Source organism: Hippichthys cyanospilos, chromosome 4 (genome assembly GCF_059441005.1).
Source record: "Hippichthys cyanospilos isolate Australia breed blue-spotted pipefish chromosome 4, RoL_Hcya_1.0, whole genome shotgun sequence".
NCBI lineage: Eukaryota > Metazoa > Chordata > Actinopteri > Syngnathiformes > Syngnathidae > Hippichthys > Hippichthys cyanospilos.
The window spans coordinates 23,247,565-23,263,593 of record NC_142372.1 but is presented as its reverse complement, the minus strand read 5'-3'; the positions used below and the strand labels follow the sequence as shown (position 1 = coordinate 23,263,593).

General features: G+C 39.5%; 1 protein-coding gene across 2 annotated transcripts in view; it reads right to left on the bottom strand.

Annotated features, from left to right (window-relative positions):
• Nucleotides 1-5,024: 5,024 nt before the first annotated feature.
• arnt2 (aryl hydrocarbon receptor nuclear translocator 2) overlaps nucleotides 5,025-16,029 on the bottom strand; it is a 77,820-nt gene continuing 66,815 nt past the window's right edge. For both annotated transcript variants that reach the window (XM_088412209.1, XM_088412207.1), the window contains 2 exons: nucleotides 12,523-12,668; nucleotides 5,025-10,135 (listed from right to left, as the gene is read on the bottom strand). In XM_088412209.1, the coding sequence (XP_088268335.1) occupies nucleotides 10,037-10,135; nucleotides 12,523-12,668 (245 nt within the window). In that variant the 3' untranslated portion in view covers nucleotides 5,025-10,036. The remainder of the gene's footprint in view (nucleotides 10,136-12,522; nucleotides 12,669-16,029) is intronic.

Sequence of the window (16,029 nt, the reverse complement as noted above, 5' to 3'; positions counted from 1 at the left end):
ATCAGTGACTGAAACATTTTGAAATTGGAGGCCACTAAAAGCTGTTCAAAAAATCGGTATTGAGAACAAAAAAAAATCGTAAAAGTTGAAGACAACTTGAAAATGTGGTATTCTGGCCAGAAACTTAAAGTCATATGTAGTGTTTTGCGGGCCACATAAAATGATGTGGTGGGCGGGATCTGGCCCCCGGGCCTTGAGTTTGTCTATGATTGGTCTGACAACTGCCAATCTCGGGTGTATCCAACATAACAAGACAGCTAGCTGTCTACCAAAGCTCCAGATGTCTACCAAAATGTAAAGAAAAAGGTAATTAAAATATAAATAAAAAAGTAATTTAAAAAAAGAAACAGATGGATGCATAATCTACATTACGTTAACCAGCTTCCATATAATATTTGGTTGCATTTTTACAATGCACTGCTATTTATCCATCCACCTCATACACGAGGCACACTATCATACTTATTGCAGGACTCGTATTGAAACCACAGGCTGTAATTTTCTCTGAATTGACAGTAAAAGATCTCATTTAAAAACTTTTCATAAATAAAATGAGGTTAAAATAAATCTGACTGTTGAGGGTTGCGGAGAACCACCTGACAAAAAAGTAGGGCAAGTTAACCACAGTCAGTCACTTGTTTAAACTGGGTTTTACCCGCACGGTGAAACCAAGTTTCTGTCCTTTACTTTTTTGTAGTCCCGTCTACCTGAATATAATGACAAGAGCACAGTTGCAATTCACTATTCCTTCTCTGTGCGCTGGACTTGAATTTGTGTTCTGTGCCGCATATTTCTTGCATGTTGTTTATTTCAGATGCGAACCTATGTAATCTCAACGCTACCTTTACGGAGGATGGTCACGTAGGACGGACTATTTTGAGAGACGGCACAAATCTTTGACTGATCAGCAGTCAGACAGTCACACAGCTAACCGAGATCACGCGCATTAAAACTTGAAACTTTTTGTGGGTCATCGGCAGCGCTGGCAACTATTTTAGGTAGGTCGCTCTGACAAGTAGACAGAGATAGGAAAAAGCGCTTTTCCATTCCCATTTCCCACCTCCAGGCCGAGCTCCAGATGGGGATCTTGGGAACCGGCGTTTGGGCAAGGGAAACTTCTGTCCAATATTTATACAGTATTTGTCATAAGGGTTATATGAGCCATGCTTAGTCTGGTCCCTCACCTCGGACCTGTTTGCCATAGGTGACACTGCCAGGGGCATAAAGCCCCAGACAACTTCGCTTCTATGATCGCTGGGACATGCAAACCCCTCGCCTCGACCACGGTAATGTGACGGCACAACACAATGATAAAAAAGGACATTCTGGTTGTTTTCTGTTTATTCTTTGCAGAAAATGTCTCAAAACTCGCTATGTGGTGATGTTGCTTATGCTTGGTCTTGACACTGTAAAAACGGTGCTGCATGATGGATGGTGGTATTATGACATTTAAATATGACAGAAATGGTGGGATGATGTATGGATATGATGATGATTAAACAGTAGCCTACCAGTCAAATGTTTTGAAACACCTGCTCTAAAACATGATAAGGTCATAAAAAAACAAACAAAAAAAATCAATCTAATAACTGAATAAACCGCACCAGTCAACTTAACCCCTGGGGGAAGTTTCTCACAACTTGGGCTTTGAGATGTTTTTGATGTGTGATATTAAAGGAAAAGCATACAAAAATGGAGGGAGGCTAAAATATTTAGTAGAATGTCAAAACATGTCTACTTTCAATATGCTGCTCTGCCGTCCTTTCTAAATGCTTGTAAATGGGAAGTCAAAAGGGACACCTTATAGGTGACAAACTTAGCCCATGTTGGGCTCATTTACTGCCATTCAAAATTGGAAATATTGTCAATTTTGGACATATTGCAAACCTGATGTTGTGTCATGCATTTCCCTTGATTTTCACTTGAATCCTTTCAAAGGCAACTCGCTAACGGAGCACAATAGAGACTTTTGTGTTGAGTCCGCAAAACCACTGTGTGCGCTAGCGGACAACTTATGACATTTGCAAGCCTTTCAATTCATTGGGTGGCTTAGTCTGATTCCCGTAATGCAATGTTCTTGCTGGGCATTGTGGGACTTGTAGTTGTCAAAAGGCTTTGATCTCCTTTGAAAGCTTTTAATTTGCTCCAGGGAAGCGATTTATTTCATGCGACGCATCTGCATCTTCCCATCTCTGCAGCATCAAAGTTGTTGAAAAAAATTCTCACAAAACGAAAATTCTTCAAACATCCATATGTATGGATAGAGCAGATGCCACTGAACATTTGAGAGGGTGAAAGTAAAGATAGATTTTTATTTCACGATTTTATGACCCTTTCAAAGTTAGGCTAAATTGGGTGATAATCAGGCCAGGTTCGTGAAGAATCCCTGGACACCCAGGGGTTAACGCCATTCCAAGTTGTCAAACAACCATCCAAGAACTCTGCCTGCTTTGAAAAAATGTAATCCATATTTTGTTTTGATCAACTTTTTTTTTCAAACATTTTCAGCACAATTCCTGTATAGTGTTAATGAGAAGTATTAGTCAACAACTCAAGATTTACAAAAAATACTAACAATATATGTAAAATATATACACATAACATACACCAGTGGCATTTTAAAACAAACACAAGCTCACTATTTACAGTTGAGGAAAACAAGCAAGGAATTCCCATGAATTCACAGTTAATGCCAATTTGGCATCATGAGGGATGCGTGTACTGTGGGGATACGTTGAAAACATCTCCGGAATGAAATGTTTCTCTCTCCCTTCTTCCTGCCAGCCCATCACTAATACTGCAGAGTTCAGGATATGTCCAAGTGGAATTTAGGAGGATGATCGGAGGTCATGTTGTGTGGTGAAGGAATGTGCATGACTATTCATTTTCATCACCGGCCTTCAGGACGGTCAAGTGGAGCCACTGCGGAAAGTTTTGGAAAAATAGATCTGCTATATTGCATTCAGAAATGATGTTTGCATTAGGGATGATATGAACTTTTTGACCTCACGCGCCAGCTCAGACTCCACGCCTGTTTGAGATGACGTTCCACATCACGGTAGCCAGAAATCAAACCGCCCAGCTCAAATTGCAGCTGACCCATTTCTACGGGAAGAGCACCTTGATCCCAGGGGCCATTTCAGCCGGAGTGTATGGAAGCGTGAGACTGCCAAAGTGATTTCAACATTTTTGACTACGGTCAATGCTTTACACCAGGGATGTCAAACTCATTGTGGGCCGCATTGTTTTTATAGTTTCAATCAGAGGGCTGTTATGACAGTGACTATTTTAAGTAAATCTCACGCTTTACTAGTTTTTAAATCAGAGGCCGGCAAAAACTGTTCAAAAGAGAAAGTGAGCATCTTCAAATGAGAGTACGAGCAAAGCATGGAATGTGGGCCAAGTTGTTAATCTGTGTACCTCCTGGCATATCGGGGGCTTTGTCATTCACAATCACCAGATCCGTGATGGTCAAATTCCATTAGTTAGCGACGGATTCACATTCGCTGCTGCGTGTTTTTTTTGCGCCAGTTTGCAAACGGCAAAAATAATGCATTGCTCTTATGTCCATCCCTCACATTAGTGGCACTCTGCTCATTTCCGTCCAGCCGTTGGCGACTTTTCTTTCAGTCTCTTTGTAAAGCAAGAAGGTATAGCGTACATTGACTCTGCTGTCTGCGACATGTAGATAAATCCCTTGTTTTCCATAAACCTGTAAGCTTGTAAATCTTTACCTTCAAGCAGGACGCGGCGGTTTAAATTCCACCATCTTCATTTGTGCGTCCCGCTTCGCAAGTTTGACTTCCACAATGGGCTGTGTGGGTTCTCCCCAGCTTCCTTTCCCACGCTCCAAAAACATGCATGGCAGGTGTATTGGACATTCTACTGTAAATTGTCCATTGGTGTGATTGGGTGCGTGAACGGTTGTTTGTCTCTGTGTGCCCTGCAATTGAACTTTCTTGTTATTGACACTCACTGTTTGCTTTAGTGGCTCTATTCCACCTTTATGGTTTGCGTTAGAAGATGTCTCCCCCTTTGTACAAGCTACACTGTACCCGTGTGGGCCTCACTGCACTGCAACATTTGGCTTAATTGACTGCAGTTGTTTTGGGTATAGAAAATAATTCAAATGATCATTGTTATGTTTTTGCTTTAATCGCTTTAAAAGTTTTCCAATAATACCATGGGGTATTAATATGCACACATAACCCAATGACAAATGGGACAAACGAAAATCTCGCACTGCGGTCATAATTAAAGAAAACCTAAAACTACTCATAAACAATATTTATTTACCTTATTTTCAAATATATTGGTAAATTGTAGGCCATTTTTTGTTTGTTTTTTTTGTTTTATTGCCTACATATTAATTGCTCGATTATGGAATGTAGTCCGCTCCGGGAGTGAACAGAATAAGAATGTCGTTGTGTGGTATTACTATGCATACGACAATGAAACTCTTGGATCTTGAAATGCAAAACCAAAAAAAATAACAAATGAAAAAAAAAAACAACAAAAATGCAAAACCAAAAATGTAAACAAAAAACCATCAATCCCCTGAAGCATGATGGGAATTAATGTTTTTTAGAGCAGTTAGCTTGCAAATATTGTCAAATGTATTCTCAAATGTTTCAATGAATATATTTGTAGAATAAAACATCTCCTGTCAATCAAGCACATCCTTCCTCACACTGTTTGATCTAGGACGGGGGTGTCCGAAACCGGTCCTCAGGAGCAGGCGTCCTGCATGTTTTGTAGGTTTCTTTCTCCAACACACCTGATTCAAATGATCCGGGTGGTTATCAGGCTTTTGCTGAGCTTGCTAATGAACTGATCTTTTGAATCAGGCGGGCCGGGGAACGAGATCTGGAAAACATGCAGGACAGCGGCCCCCAAGGACCGACCTTGGACACCCTTGATATAGGCTATGTACTTAGTAAAATTTACAGAAACGTTTTTCCAATCATTACACTTACACCTTTATTAAAATCTACAATAGTCAAACAGCGCAGCTAAGTCTGAAGTGAACACACATAACCAATCGGAATTTATTGTCACAATTCACAAGTGTTACACAAAATAATAGGACATTTACACAATTTATACAGGTCTAGAACTCAATGTACATGTAACAGACTAACTACATACCAAGAGTTAAATATATACTTACATTGCACACAATATTATTAAGAATGCACATTAAACACATGAAACAATTTAAGAGTGAAAATAACACAGATGGACTTAAAAAAACACATTATTTACAAAAAATGTTGATTTGAGAGCTCAAGCAGAAAGACTGATGTGTGTGTGTGTGTGTGTGTCTGTGTGTTAGCTCATCTGTGTCAGAGACCTCCTCAATCCTTCATTAAAAAAAAAACCTCCTGCACTACAAAGTATTATTACGAAGGTGTGACACTTCAAAATTATTATAAAGTAAGTAAGTCAAGTAGTGAACCATGAAGAACGGCAAATGCACTTTTAAAGCAGGCTGGTGAGATTAGCAGTGATGAAGTGCACTTTACGCCTTAGCAGAGTAATTGTCTGCCATTCTATGTTTTCCTCATTAATCTCTTGCATTTATACAGAGAACGAAGTCCTTTTTTTTTTTTTAACCCGAGTAATGGATATCACTAGACGTAGCCGGACTTTTCAAAAGGTAAGGTTGATGAGGTGATGAGGATGGCTTCTTTCATCCACTTTACCACTTTTTGTCTCCAAGACGTTACCAGATGTCAATGATCATTTTCTGCCTGACAATTTCCTGGATGTTTGACCTGATGCCGACACAAACCTTCAAATACCACTTTCACAAAAAGCTCAGCTTTTATTGGCTTTGCGGTGACTTCATCATTGCAAAGGGACTGTAAGACCCCGTCATTAATACTTTAATTAAATCAATGGAGTATACAGCAAATTAGACTTTGGCACTGCGGAATCTAAATTACTGTAGACACAAAAGGTCGATACAACTCTGTGTTTTGGAATGAAAGGTTTTAGGGATTTAAAATTTCAGATCAAAATCTCGACCTGTGCAGCTCAATTGAAAAAAAAAATGAAAGAAAAAATATACAAGTATGATAATGTTGCACAAGTGCGCTGACCCTCTTGTAACTGGTGGCTGTGTTTATAATTTACATATTCACTTATGTTAAGTGGGAGTCCGCATACACCTGCCCCCGTTTAAAGTGCCTCTGATAAACTCCGAATAAGGTTCAGCTGTTGGTTTTGGCGTCTCCTGACATTCCTTTTGCTTTTGGAACAAGTCGGAAGGTATTTGATTACACAGACTATTTTTTTGGAACGCCAGTGTTCACTCACGACATCGCGGGTCGGGTATTGCGGCTTCAATCTATTGCGGGTTTCCATTTATGACCATAACTTTTTGTTTATATTGCTAGTTTTCTTTCCATCCCTCAAAAAGTACATTTTACAAAATTGTGATGCGTTTTCATAAAACCAGGCTTATGATGCAGAGATCAGTTTTGAGTCATTGATGAAAATAAGCATTTTTGACAGAAATGTTGATTTGGAAAACAACCTCAAGGTCTCGACTTTTCCCAGCAGCTGAAAGGTTGAAATTGTAATCAAACTGTATGAAAATGAAGGCATAGTAGACAATAAGCACCTTTGACACATGAGTGTACCAAAACTTTAAAATGTTTTTCTCAAAACTGGATTTCAACTAGGTGACATTCAAAGTGCTGTAACTTCATCAATTTCTGAGATACACTCTGTATTATATAACATTTTAAACGGAATTCTGTGTGTAATTAGAAAATAGCAGTCTCAATTTTCATTCTCAGAGACATGCTGAGCCTGATTTTTTCAAAATCAAAAAAAGTGGGGCAACCAAAGCCCCCCCAAAAATCCAACAAATTCAAACACTTTTTGCGGACCATATCTTTATTGAAGGTTTACCTCACTATTTTTCATGAGTGTTCTCCCTTTTAGGTTTACTAGACAAAAAATATATATATATAGATTGCGTGTCTTATTTATTTACTAAACAAAATGAACACACAAAAAAAAATGGGAACAATATGAAAAAACGGTTTTCGATCACCGCTGGTGTTTTGGGGAAAGTAACCTGCGGCATGAACGTGGGAACACTGAATTCACAATTGCCTGTATTTTGAATAGAGTCTGAGATCCAGCGAAACAAAAAGAGCTCCACGTGTCTACATAATGCTCTCGCCACTGATCGTCATTGAAGGTTTGGCACTCTTTTGGTGATGAGCAGGGTTGTGTAATTGCCAAAAATACCTGACGTTACGGAGATAGCATGTGTGTTTTTGCTAAATTTAGCTGGGCCCTGACACTTTTTAATTGTAAGATGAGGCTTCCATCTTGCCACAAATAATCTAGGCGTACACTATGAGGAAAAAGGGAGATTCATGTTATTGTTATTGTTGTAGTAAATAACCGTTTTGTACTTGTCTTTTCATTCATTTTGGCACTGCGTCCAGTGTTTGGTTATTATGTCACATTTCTGCCCCATTTTGCTCCGCTTTATGATGTGTTTGCTTTCTTCCACGTTGGAAATTCCTTTGTACCCTTCTCCAGAACAATCGGACATTTATTTATCTAACGTTTGTTTATATGTGTAAGGGAAGTAAGAACAGATTCTCATTTGCAATTCCAACCTGGCAACAGACAGCAAAGTAAACACAGGAAAAGAAAAAAATCGTGAGTGTAAATAATGAATTTGAACCCAGCCAGCCATTCTCTGAATTACCTATCCTTAAATTTGAATAGAATTGGTTTATTCTGAACACAGCCGCATGCTATACGACTAGTGTAATGACATCATTTGTTATTTATTTTTGCTTCGCCTCATGAAAGGATTTCATTTCTATTGATTGAGCTGTACAGGTCATAGGTCACATTCAGGATGGACAAAAGCTTTGAAATGATGTATCTTGGTCTCATTTTATAAACACAGTGGTACCTCTACTCCAGAAGTCATTTGGTAATGTGAATTTTTTTCATAGGTAGAGGCGCTTTTTAATTTAAATACCCTAATCTGTTCCAAGCTTTAAAAAAAAAAACTAAAGCCTTTCAATTAATTAATTACAAATATTAATTGCAGCTGTTGATAATATGAATGCAGCTCATTTGTTTGCCTTGAGACGGCCCTGATGTATTGGTGGTGTGTGCAGAGAACTTTATTTTGATATTATAACATTATAAATTCTTATAAAAATGATAAGATGTCTTTTAAAATCATTTTGAGCATATAAGTTTACTTAAGTTCATTAAGGTCAGGCAAAGTACTTGCTGTGTGTTATGTTGTTCAGCCTTCTCGCTATCAAGACGCTACAGCACGCTAGGTAACTACTAGCAATTCAAGAGGAGTTTGTTTACAGCAGCTCAAAGGGTTTGTGGGTATGTGTTTTTATGTGAATATGTACAATGTTAGCCGTAGCTAATGTCGATTTTATGTTTGTTAGTGTGAACTGTTGGTGGAAAGCGTGTATAGAGGAAAAGTGCAAGAACACAGTAAATATCAGTGCAAAGAACTCTCATTTGTAGAATTAGCTGGCATATTAATAAATTATAAAAATGCATAAAAAACTGTAATAAATACATACTGAGTGGAGTGAAGACATCACGGGTGGTGATGTATTACGTTACAGTCTTGTTCGAGCGAGCGCTGGTGTCTCGTGTCTCATTATTATCCACCAACAATTTTCACCTTTCGTATCCTAAATTTTCTTTCATAACAAGAAAATATGTTTCCGAAGAGGCGTTTCATAATGTGGATTTTTCTAACGAGGCATTCATAAGTAGAGGTACCACTGTGTCCTGCAATTGAACAGGAGTGTGTAGACCTTTTAATATCCGCTGTGGGTGCTGTGAACCATAGTGGCTAAGTGCTACACTTGTTATATAATTAACCCATTACCGTATTTGTCATGCTGCTATGCCCTAAATTTATGTAAAATATGCCCAATACTCATCTTATACATCGTTATGCTGCACATTATTAGGCCTTGTCTACACGTAGCCGGGGTTCTGGCGGTAAATGTCTCCGGGTTGCCCCACTTGCTATACATGGCCGGACTTTTTTTTTTTTAATCAAAATCGAATATTTCAAAACCTCCCGACAAAGTGGAGATTTGCCCGAGCCTCCGGTTTGGTGGTTGCGTGTAACCAACTTAAACCGGAGATTTGCGTAATCGCACTACGCCAAAGACGCTGATACTGGTGATGTCAGAAGCGCAAGTTCTTTCTGATTGGACACTTCAGAAGAGGGCGTTCTTTCTGATTGGACACTACCGCCGGCGAGCAACTTGGCAAGCTTGTAAGTGAATGAAATCGCACTGCGCTGGATTCGTTTAGACGCGATTTCTTGAAACAAACAAACAACGACGACGAGGGGGAGACTATGCTGGTTTAAATAAGCGGGTTACATGGAGACAAGGCCTTCGTCTGCTGTGCCTGATTTGCATTTGACAAAATGAAAATGCATAAAACATGCAATTAAACTACTATTATTAAGCCGAATCCACAGCAGAGGCTGCGGCTTTGGGTTCAACCGCAGATAAAGGCCTCTTAATTCTGGAGAGCGTAACAACAAATTTTCCTGTACATGTTGGTGTAAAATTGATTTCCACCCGCATCTGTGGAATAAAATGTGCCATAATAGTGTAGACGTGCTCAGATTAAAAAGCTGACCTCCTCTGGTTATAATGAAGCTTTTCTCAGCAGACTTGTGCGCATTCATCCTTTGAGAAAGTGTTAATTTCAGGGATGGGCAAATAGACATTGACAGACGTAGCATCCATTTAGCAACAATGAGGTACCATATAAGCACAAATACATACTGCAGACCATCAGGGTAAAAATATAGGTGGACTGTAGGTTTGTATGTGTGCTTGATGTGTGCAACATGACATTCAATGTGCTGCACATCAGTTGTGAGCTGGTGGTCCAGCCATGTTTCCAAACGAAACACAAAATGAAAGAGAAAAGCAAATCGAAAGGGTGCAGCTCCTCCGCGGCAAAGAAAAGGTGACAGGAGATTGCACGATTACTCGGAGAATGGTGGGAACATGCCAAGGTCGGCAAAGTCCTCAATGTTGTAGTTGGCGGTTCCCTGAGTGGGATCGCCAGTCATGGGTAACATGTCCTGCAGAGACACAGGAGAAGGGTTAGAGGTTAGGGCGGAAACGACTTCAAATGAGCACCGTAGTGTCGTAAATGCAATTTTCAAATCGCAAAGGCTATGTCAATTATCAAAGAGAGAGACTACAGACGACGAACGCAAACTGAGTCAAGGTCTTTTATAATGGAAGTTTGTCTTGTCAGACTAAACCATTCTGAAGAGTAATTCTCTCCTCTCTCTTTTTCTTTCTCAAGCAGGAGGTGGTTTACAACCCTTAGGTCAGACATGTCCAAAGTCCGGCCGGGGGACCAAATGCGGCCCGTGGTCAATTTCCATCCGGCCCGGCGCCTGTGTCATAAAATCAATAACGTCTGGCCCGCATGGAGAATGAATACATTGGGCAGCAGCGCTTTTACCTGCGTGTGCTAAATGCTGCCATCTATAGGCTCTGTTAGCAAATTAGCTGTTAGCAAAACAGCAAATTAGTATATGAGTCATTGACTGTATGAGCCCCTAATTTTCTAAAATGGCAACAATCAACATAAGAAGGAAAGTTGCGCTGCAGTGTGACGCGGAGAGCCGCGGTAAGCGGCTGCAGCTTTCTCTCGCCAACTTTTACTGACAGCTGGATAAGGACAAGTTCCGAGAGATTCGAGCATTTGGTAAGAAAATGCTAAACTTGTTGGGGTTCCTGTGAGAAGATATTCTCGGTTATGAACTTAAATATGAGCCGTGTGGCACGGCTATCGGACTCTCACTTACAAGACATCTTTCGCATCCATACTACTGTCATAGAGCCAGACCTTATTTTAAATGAGTCCTGCACTTGTTGATATGACTATTACTTGTTCATTTCTCAGTTATTGTGTCTAAAAATTCTATGAATATTAAACTGACGTGGTGAGATTTTTTTTGTTTCAAATGTAATTTGCACCCAAGAGTACAATTACTTCTGTTCAACTGTTACAAAAACGTTAAAGTGTTAAAAAAAAAAGTGAAGTTAAGTGAATACTCCATTTCAATATTTAATGTCTATTCAATCAAATGCATGTTTCAAATGAACCAAAACACATGCTTAAGATAGCTGAAATGAAAATAAAAATGCAAATGTTAAACACAGAACGGCCCGCTGAAATGTATCTAAATTAATTGCTGTTTTATGTAAAGAACGCCCGCCAAGGTTGGCCCCCCTACATTTTTAACACACCAAATCTGGCCCCCTTTGCAAAATGTTTGGAGACCCCTGCCTTAGGTCATTAAGAATTTGCTTGCAAGCAGATTACTTATCCCACCTACTGATCAGGGAACTTTCCCTCTCTATACAGAGGTTTTCTCCTTTTACACAACAATCATATTTTTTATGATTATTATTTTTATAAGTGCCACAAAGTAACAAAATAATTCAGAGGTACACAGACATTGCTGAACGGAAAAAAAAATACGCATTTTATACTACGCAACTTCACAACTCAGCCGAAAACACTGATTTTCATTGGAACGTGGATGGCTTTTCCATTGTCAGACATTGATGAAAGTAGGGTAAGAAAATGAATAAATAAATATCAGAGTCTGGATGCCTGCATGGTCACAAGAAAACTGGCCCCGCTGACGTACTCCTGCCTGGCATGCACGGCAGATTTGAATCCATAGGCAAACCATCTGGCGCATCGTTCAATAACAACTGGTAGATGCAAGGGTTGGCCCAATACAAGACCTGACATCACATCCGGTCCTAAAATGGTGCATTAAACCTAACCGGGGGGACTATTTCGGCAAATACAAGACAGGACACAAAAATGGTACCTTTTAAAGAGGATCTTTTCCTGTCAAGTTCGGTAGATTTGATCACAACAATTTGCTGGCATCCTTTATTAGCAGAATGAATAACATTGAATAATGTTAATGAATAAAAATTCAAAATATACCAATAAATTGTAAATGTTTTAAAATTTGGGTTATAATTATAATATATATATAATTATATATAATAAGTATATCTAAAACTGTCCTTTTTAACATTGACACAATAAAAAAGCAATATAAAAAAACTTTCAACAACTACTTTTTACAGCATTTACACAGGTTTGCCTAAGCAAGAAAAAAGCCAAGTTCATCCTCCCAGGGGGGCTCGTCCCACTATTTGAGAAACGCTTCGGTAGGTGCGTTACGTCGTGTATGAAATGTGCTATAAGTCAGTGTGTTTTTGAATGTAAATTACAAGGCCTACTGGCAAACGTCTAAACAATATGACCAATTTTGGTTTCTTGTTAATCACCCGGGAAAATCCCCACACTATTTGTGTTTTCAATTAATTGAAATGTTATGATTCACATAGCCATACGGTATTTGAGGATATGTGTTTAGCCTCGTCATCTTCCAAACCAAAGACAAATGACTGTGTGCGCTCTCACCTGAAAGACTTCAGTCTGGCTGGGGTTGGGGTGGGTATGCTGCTCCCCAGCCTGCTGGGAGTGATGCTGGTTTTGCCACTGGGACCAGACTTCACTGGGCCGACCCTGGAACTGAGCTCCGCTCTGGCTGCTCTCTCCTGACACATCTGGAAGGAAGTAGTTTTATAGGTGCGGATGCTGTTACACACAGTGGAGCCTTGAGATGTGAGTTGAATTGATTCCTTGATCACACTCATAACTCAAAACCCTTGCATCTCAAATCATTATTTTACCCCATTAAAATTAATTGAGTGGAAATGAATTGACATGAATCCATTCTAACCTCCCTCATTTTATGCCAGTATGGTACCAGTCAAAAGTTTGGAAACACTTTTAAATTCTCATGCGCTACAAAGTTGGTATCGGGGCAAAAGGTGCCTACTTTGAAGAATTGCAATTACACAACATATTTTGTTCTGACTAACTTTTTTTGTTTAACAAATCATTCAATCAATATTCCTGAATTATTTCAAAGTGGTGCTACATGGTGCTTTATGGCGCTCGAAGCAAAATTGCATACAGTATGGTTTACGAAAAATTGCATCTAAATGCATTTTTGGGGTTGCTGGCTGTATTATAGTTCTCCAATGACACTTGAAACTCAAAAATGAATTGAAATAACACTTCTTAAAACTCAAAGAGAATGTGACTAAGCAGTCTTACAGTTCTGTGCAAGTTGCAAAAATACAATTCAATAGCACTTGTCAGTTCTACCAAAGATCTAACTACAAATTACAATGTTAAATATAAAACTCGGGGGGAAAAAAAAGGAAGAGAGAGACCAGCATGGTGTTCTTTTCCATCCTCCAAGACACCTGATTCAAATGATTTGGGTGTCTATAAGGCTTCTGTTAAGCTTGCTGATGAGCTGATCATTTGAGTCAGGTGTGTTGAAGGATGAGAGACACCTGGTTCAAATGATTTGGGTGGCTATCAGGCTTCTGCTAATCTTGCTGATGAGCTGATCATTTGAGTCAGGTTTGTTGAAGGATGGAAAATCAAAAACATGAAAGGTAGTGGTCCTCGAGGACCAGGTTTGGACACCCAAGTTACATAAGGAAATCATACTTGGAGAGATTACTGGAGCTAATAAAGTGATGAAGAACTAATAGGAAGAGATGGGGAAACAAAACTTCAAGGCGCTTCATGAAGCAGTTGTATTTTTGACTCCTCTAGATGGAGCGCTCTGTTCAACAAAAGACTAAGGCTTGATTTTTTTTTTTTGCAAATCATTGCTTGATTTGAGGAGCAACCCTTCTAATTTTGTGGTGCATTTCTTGTAGGTTAACTGCAGGAATCTAAAGTAAGGGCTTTAATTTAAACAACAAAAAGATGACAATTAACAATTTGTTTTCTTCTTTATAACCTTTTTTTCTGGAATTTAACTCTGTGTAGAGCAGAAATTCAATGATTTTCAAAACTCACGAGTGAAGAATCAAATAACATTACTGATATTATAAATATTTTATATTAAGAGGGAGACATGGTGGCAGACTGGTTAGCATGTCCGTCTCACATGACGGTCATGTGTTGGCTTCCAGCTCCGGTCATCCTATGTGGAGCTTACATGTTCTCTCTGTGCCCGCGTGGGTGTGTATGGTAGGTATGTTGGACAAAATTTCCTTTATGTGTGATTGCGAGTGCAAATGGCTGTTTGTCTTTGAGTGCCCCGCATTTGGCTGAGAACCAGTTCAATGTGTACCCCGTCTACACCCCGATGACAGCTGGGATAGGCTCCAGGACATTCGCGACCCTCATGAAGGTGAACGGTGAGGATAAAGGATGAATAAATATCATATTAAGATACTAACTAGGTTTATGGGCGGCGATAGATGACTGAGGTACCTTCGTTTACGGTTCAAATGAGTGAGCTTTGACTTTCTTTTCCAGAGACCAAACACTTAGTACTTTGCCTGCTATTTTGCAGTTCAATGTTGGATGTTCTCCGTTTTAACATGGTTCCAGCCAGATGTCTGTGAAAAGCTATCAATCACACAAGCACTTAATTCAACTTAGAACTTCCACATTGACAGAGGAAGCTATATATCAAGATTAAAGTAGCTTAGAATTTAGCGTGAATTATACGCCTTTCTTCATCATCACTTGGTGAGTGTAATCAGTAGTGTTGCTTATTCACCACGCCAGCTCAGTTTAGCAATTCCGTTTGTGAGGTGCAAAGTCCAAAATTTAGGTTCTAAACTTCGATGTCAAACGGGTCATTTTGAGCCTTGTGCTGTAAGCACAGTAATTTGCCATTTTTTTAAACACCTCTCTTTAAATCACATATGTCAAAGTCAAGGCCTGAGAGCTGGATCCGGCCCGCAAGAGGATTTTCTATGTCCCCCCAGGATGATATTCATTTATTATTCGAACCGGCCCACAGGCCTACAGCGGCTTGCGGGCAGCAGGTGTTTCACACACACCAGTACAGTGGGCCCCCGGTTTCCGAGATCCATTCGTTCCGCGGTTGGGATCGGAACTTTGCCTTATGGAGGGCAATCAAAGCCTATGTTAATCAGTTAATGCGTGTAAAAACCCCAGGTAAAAATATCAAAATTGTATATACATATTGAAAATTGGTTACAAAATAATATAGTAAGTGCTACTTATATATAATATTCATGTATACAATTAAATAACATCATAAATACAAAAATATATAAAGGATTCATTTACCTTTGAGTGATGTGACGAGCTTGTTATGGCCATATTCCCTTGTGAGGGTAGGCTAGCCTAGCCTAGCCTTCTTAATATTTCTTGATTATCTCCAGTCGTTTCAATACTAATCATCTTCTTACTTCTCTCTTTAACATCACTAGCAATCTTAGGACCCATGGCTAACCAATTAAAGTTGGAATTAAGCACTAAAATGCACAATAAATACGATATTGTAAGCACTTATACAAGACACACTGTAGCATGTCACCATCTTTGTGACCCTGTGACGCCGACCAATAGCAGACCAGCATCTTAGTGACCGTGTGACACCGACCAATAGTAGATCAGTATCTTAGGGAGTCGTGACACCGACCAATAGCAGACCAGCATTGTAGTGACATAGGCAGTGAGGCATGTAGTGACGTATGAGCATGGTCACGCAGGCATATTGAGCGCCATATTTTTGAGAAGGGAAGTTATTGTTTATATACGTCATGAAGCAAAAAAAATGGCGGAAAGAGGGCACAAAAAACTGTCGCGGTCCAAAAGTGAGGCAGGGACGTCGTAAACCAGGGGTCCACTATACTACATTTCCCACAATGCAATGGGTTTAAAGTCATTAGCTAGCATAAGAGCAAAAGTCAATTTTGATATGCCCAGCAAAAATGGCAAAATCGAAGGTGGACACTGAGAATAGGGGCTTTCAAACAAGGTGGGAGTTGGATTACATGTTCACGGAGGTAGATGGAAAACTCATGCATCTTCTGTGTAGAGAAAGTGTGGCAGTAATTTGGATAGACCCGTGGCTTT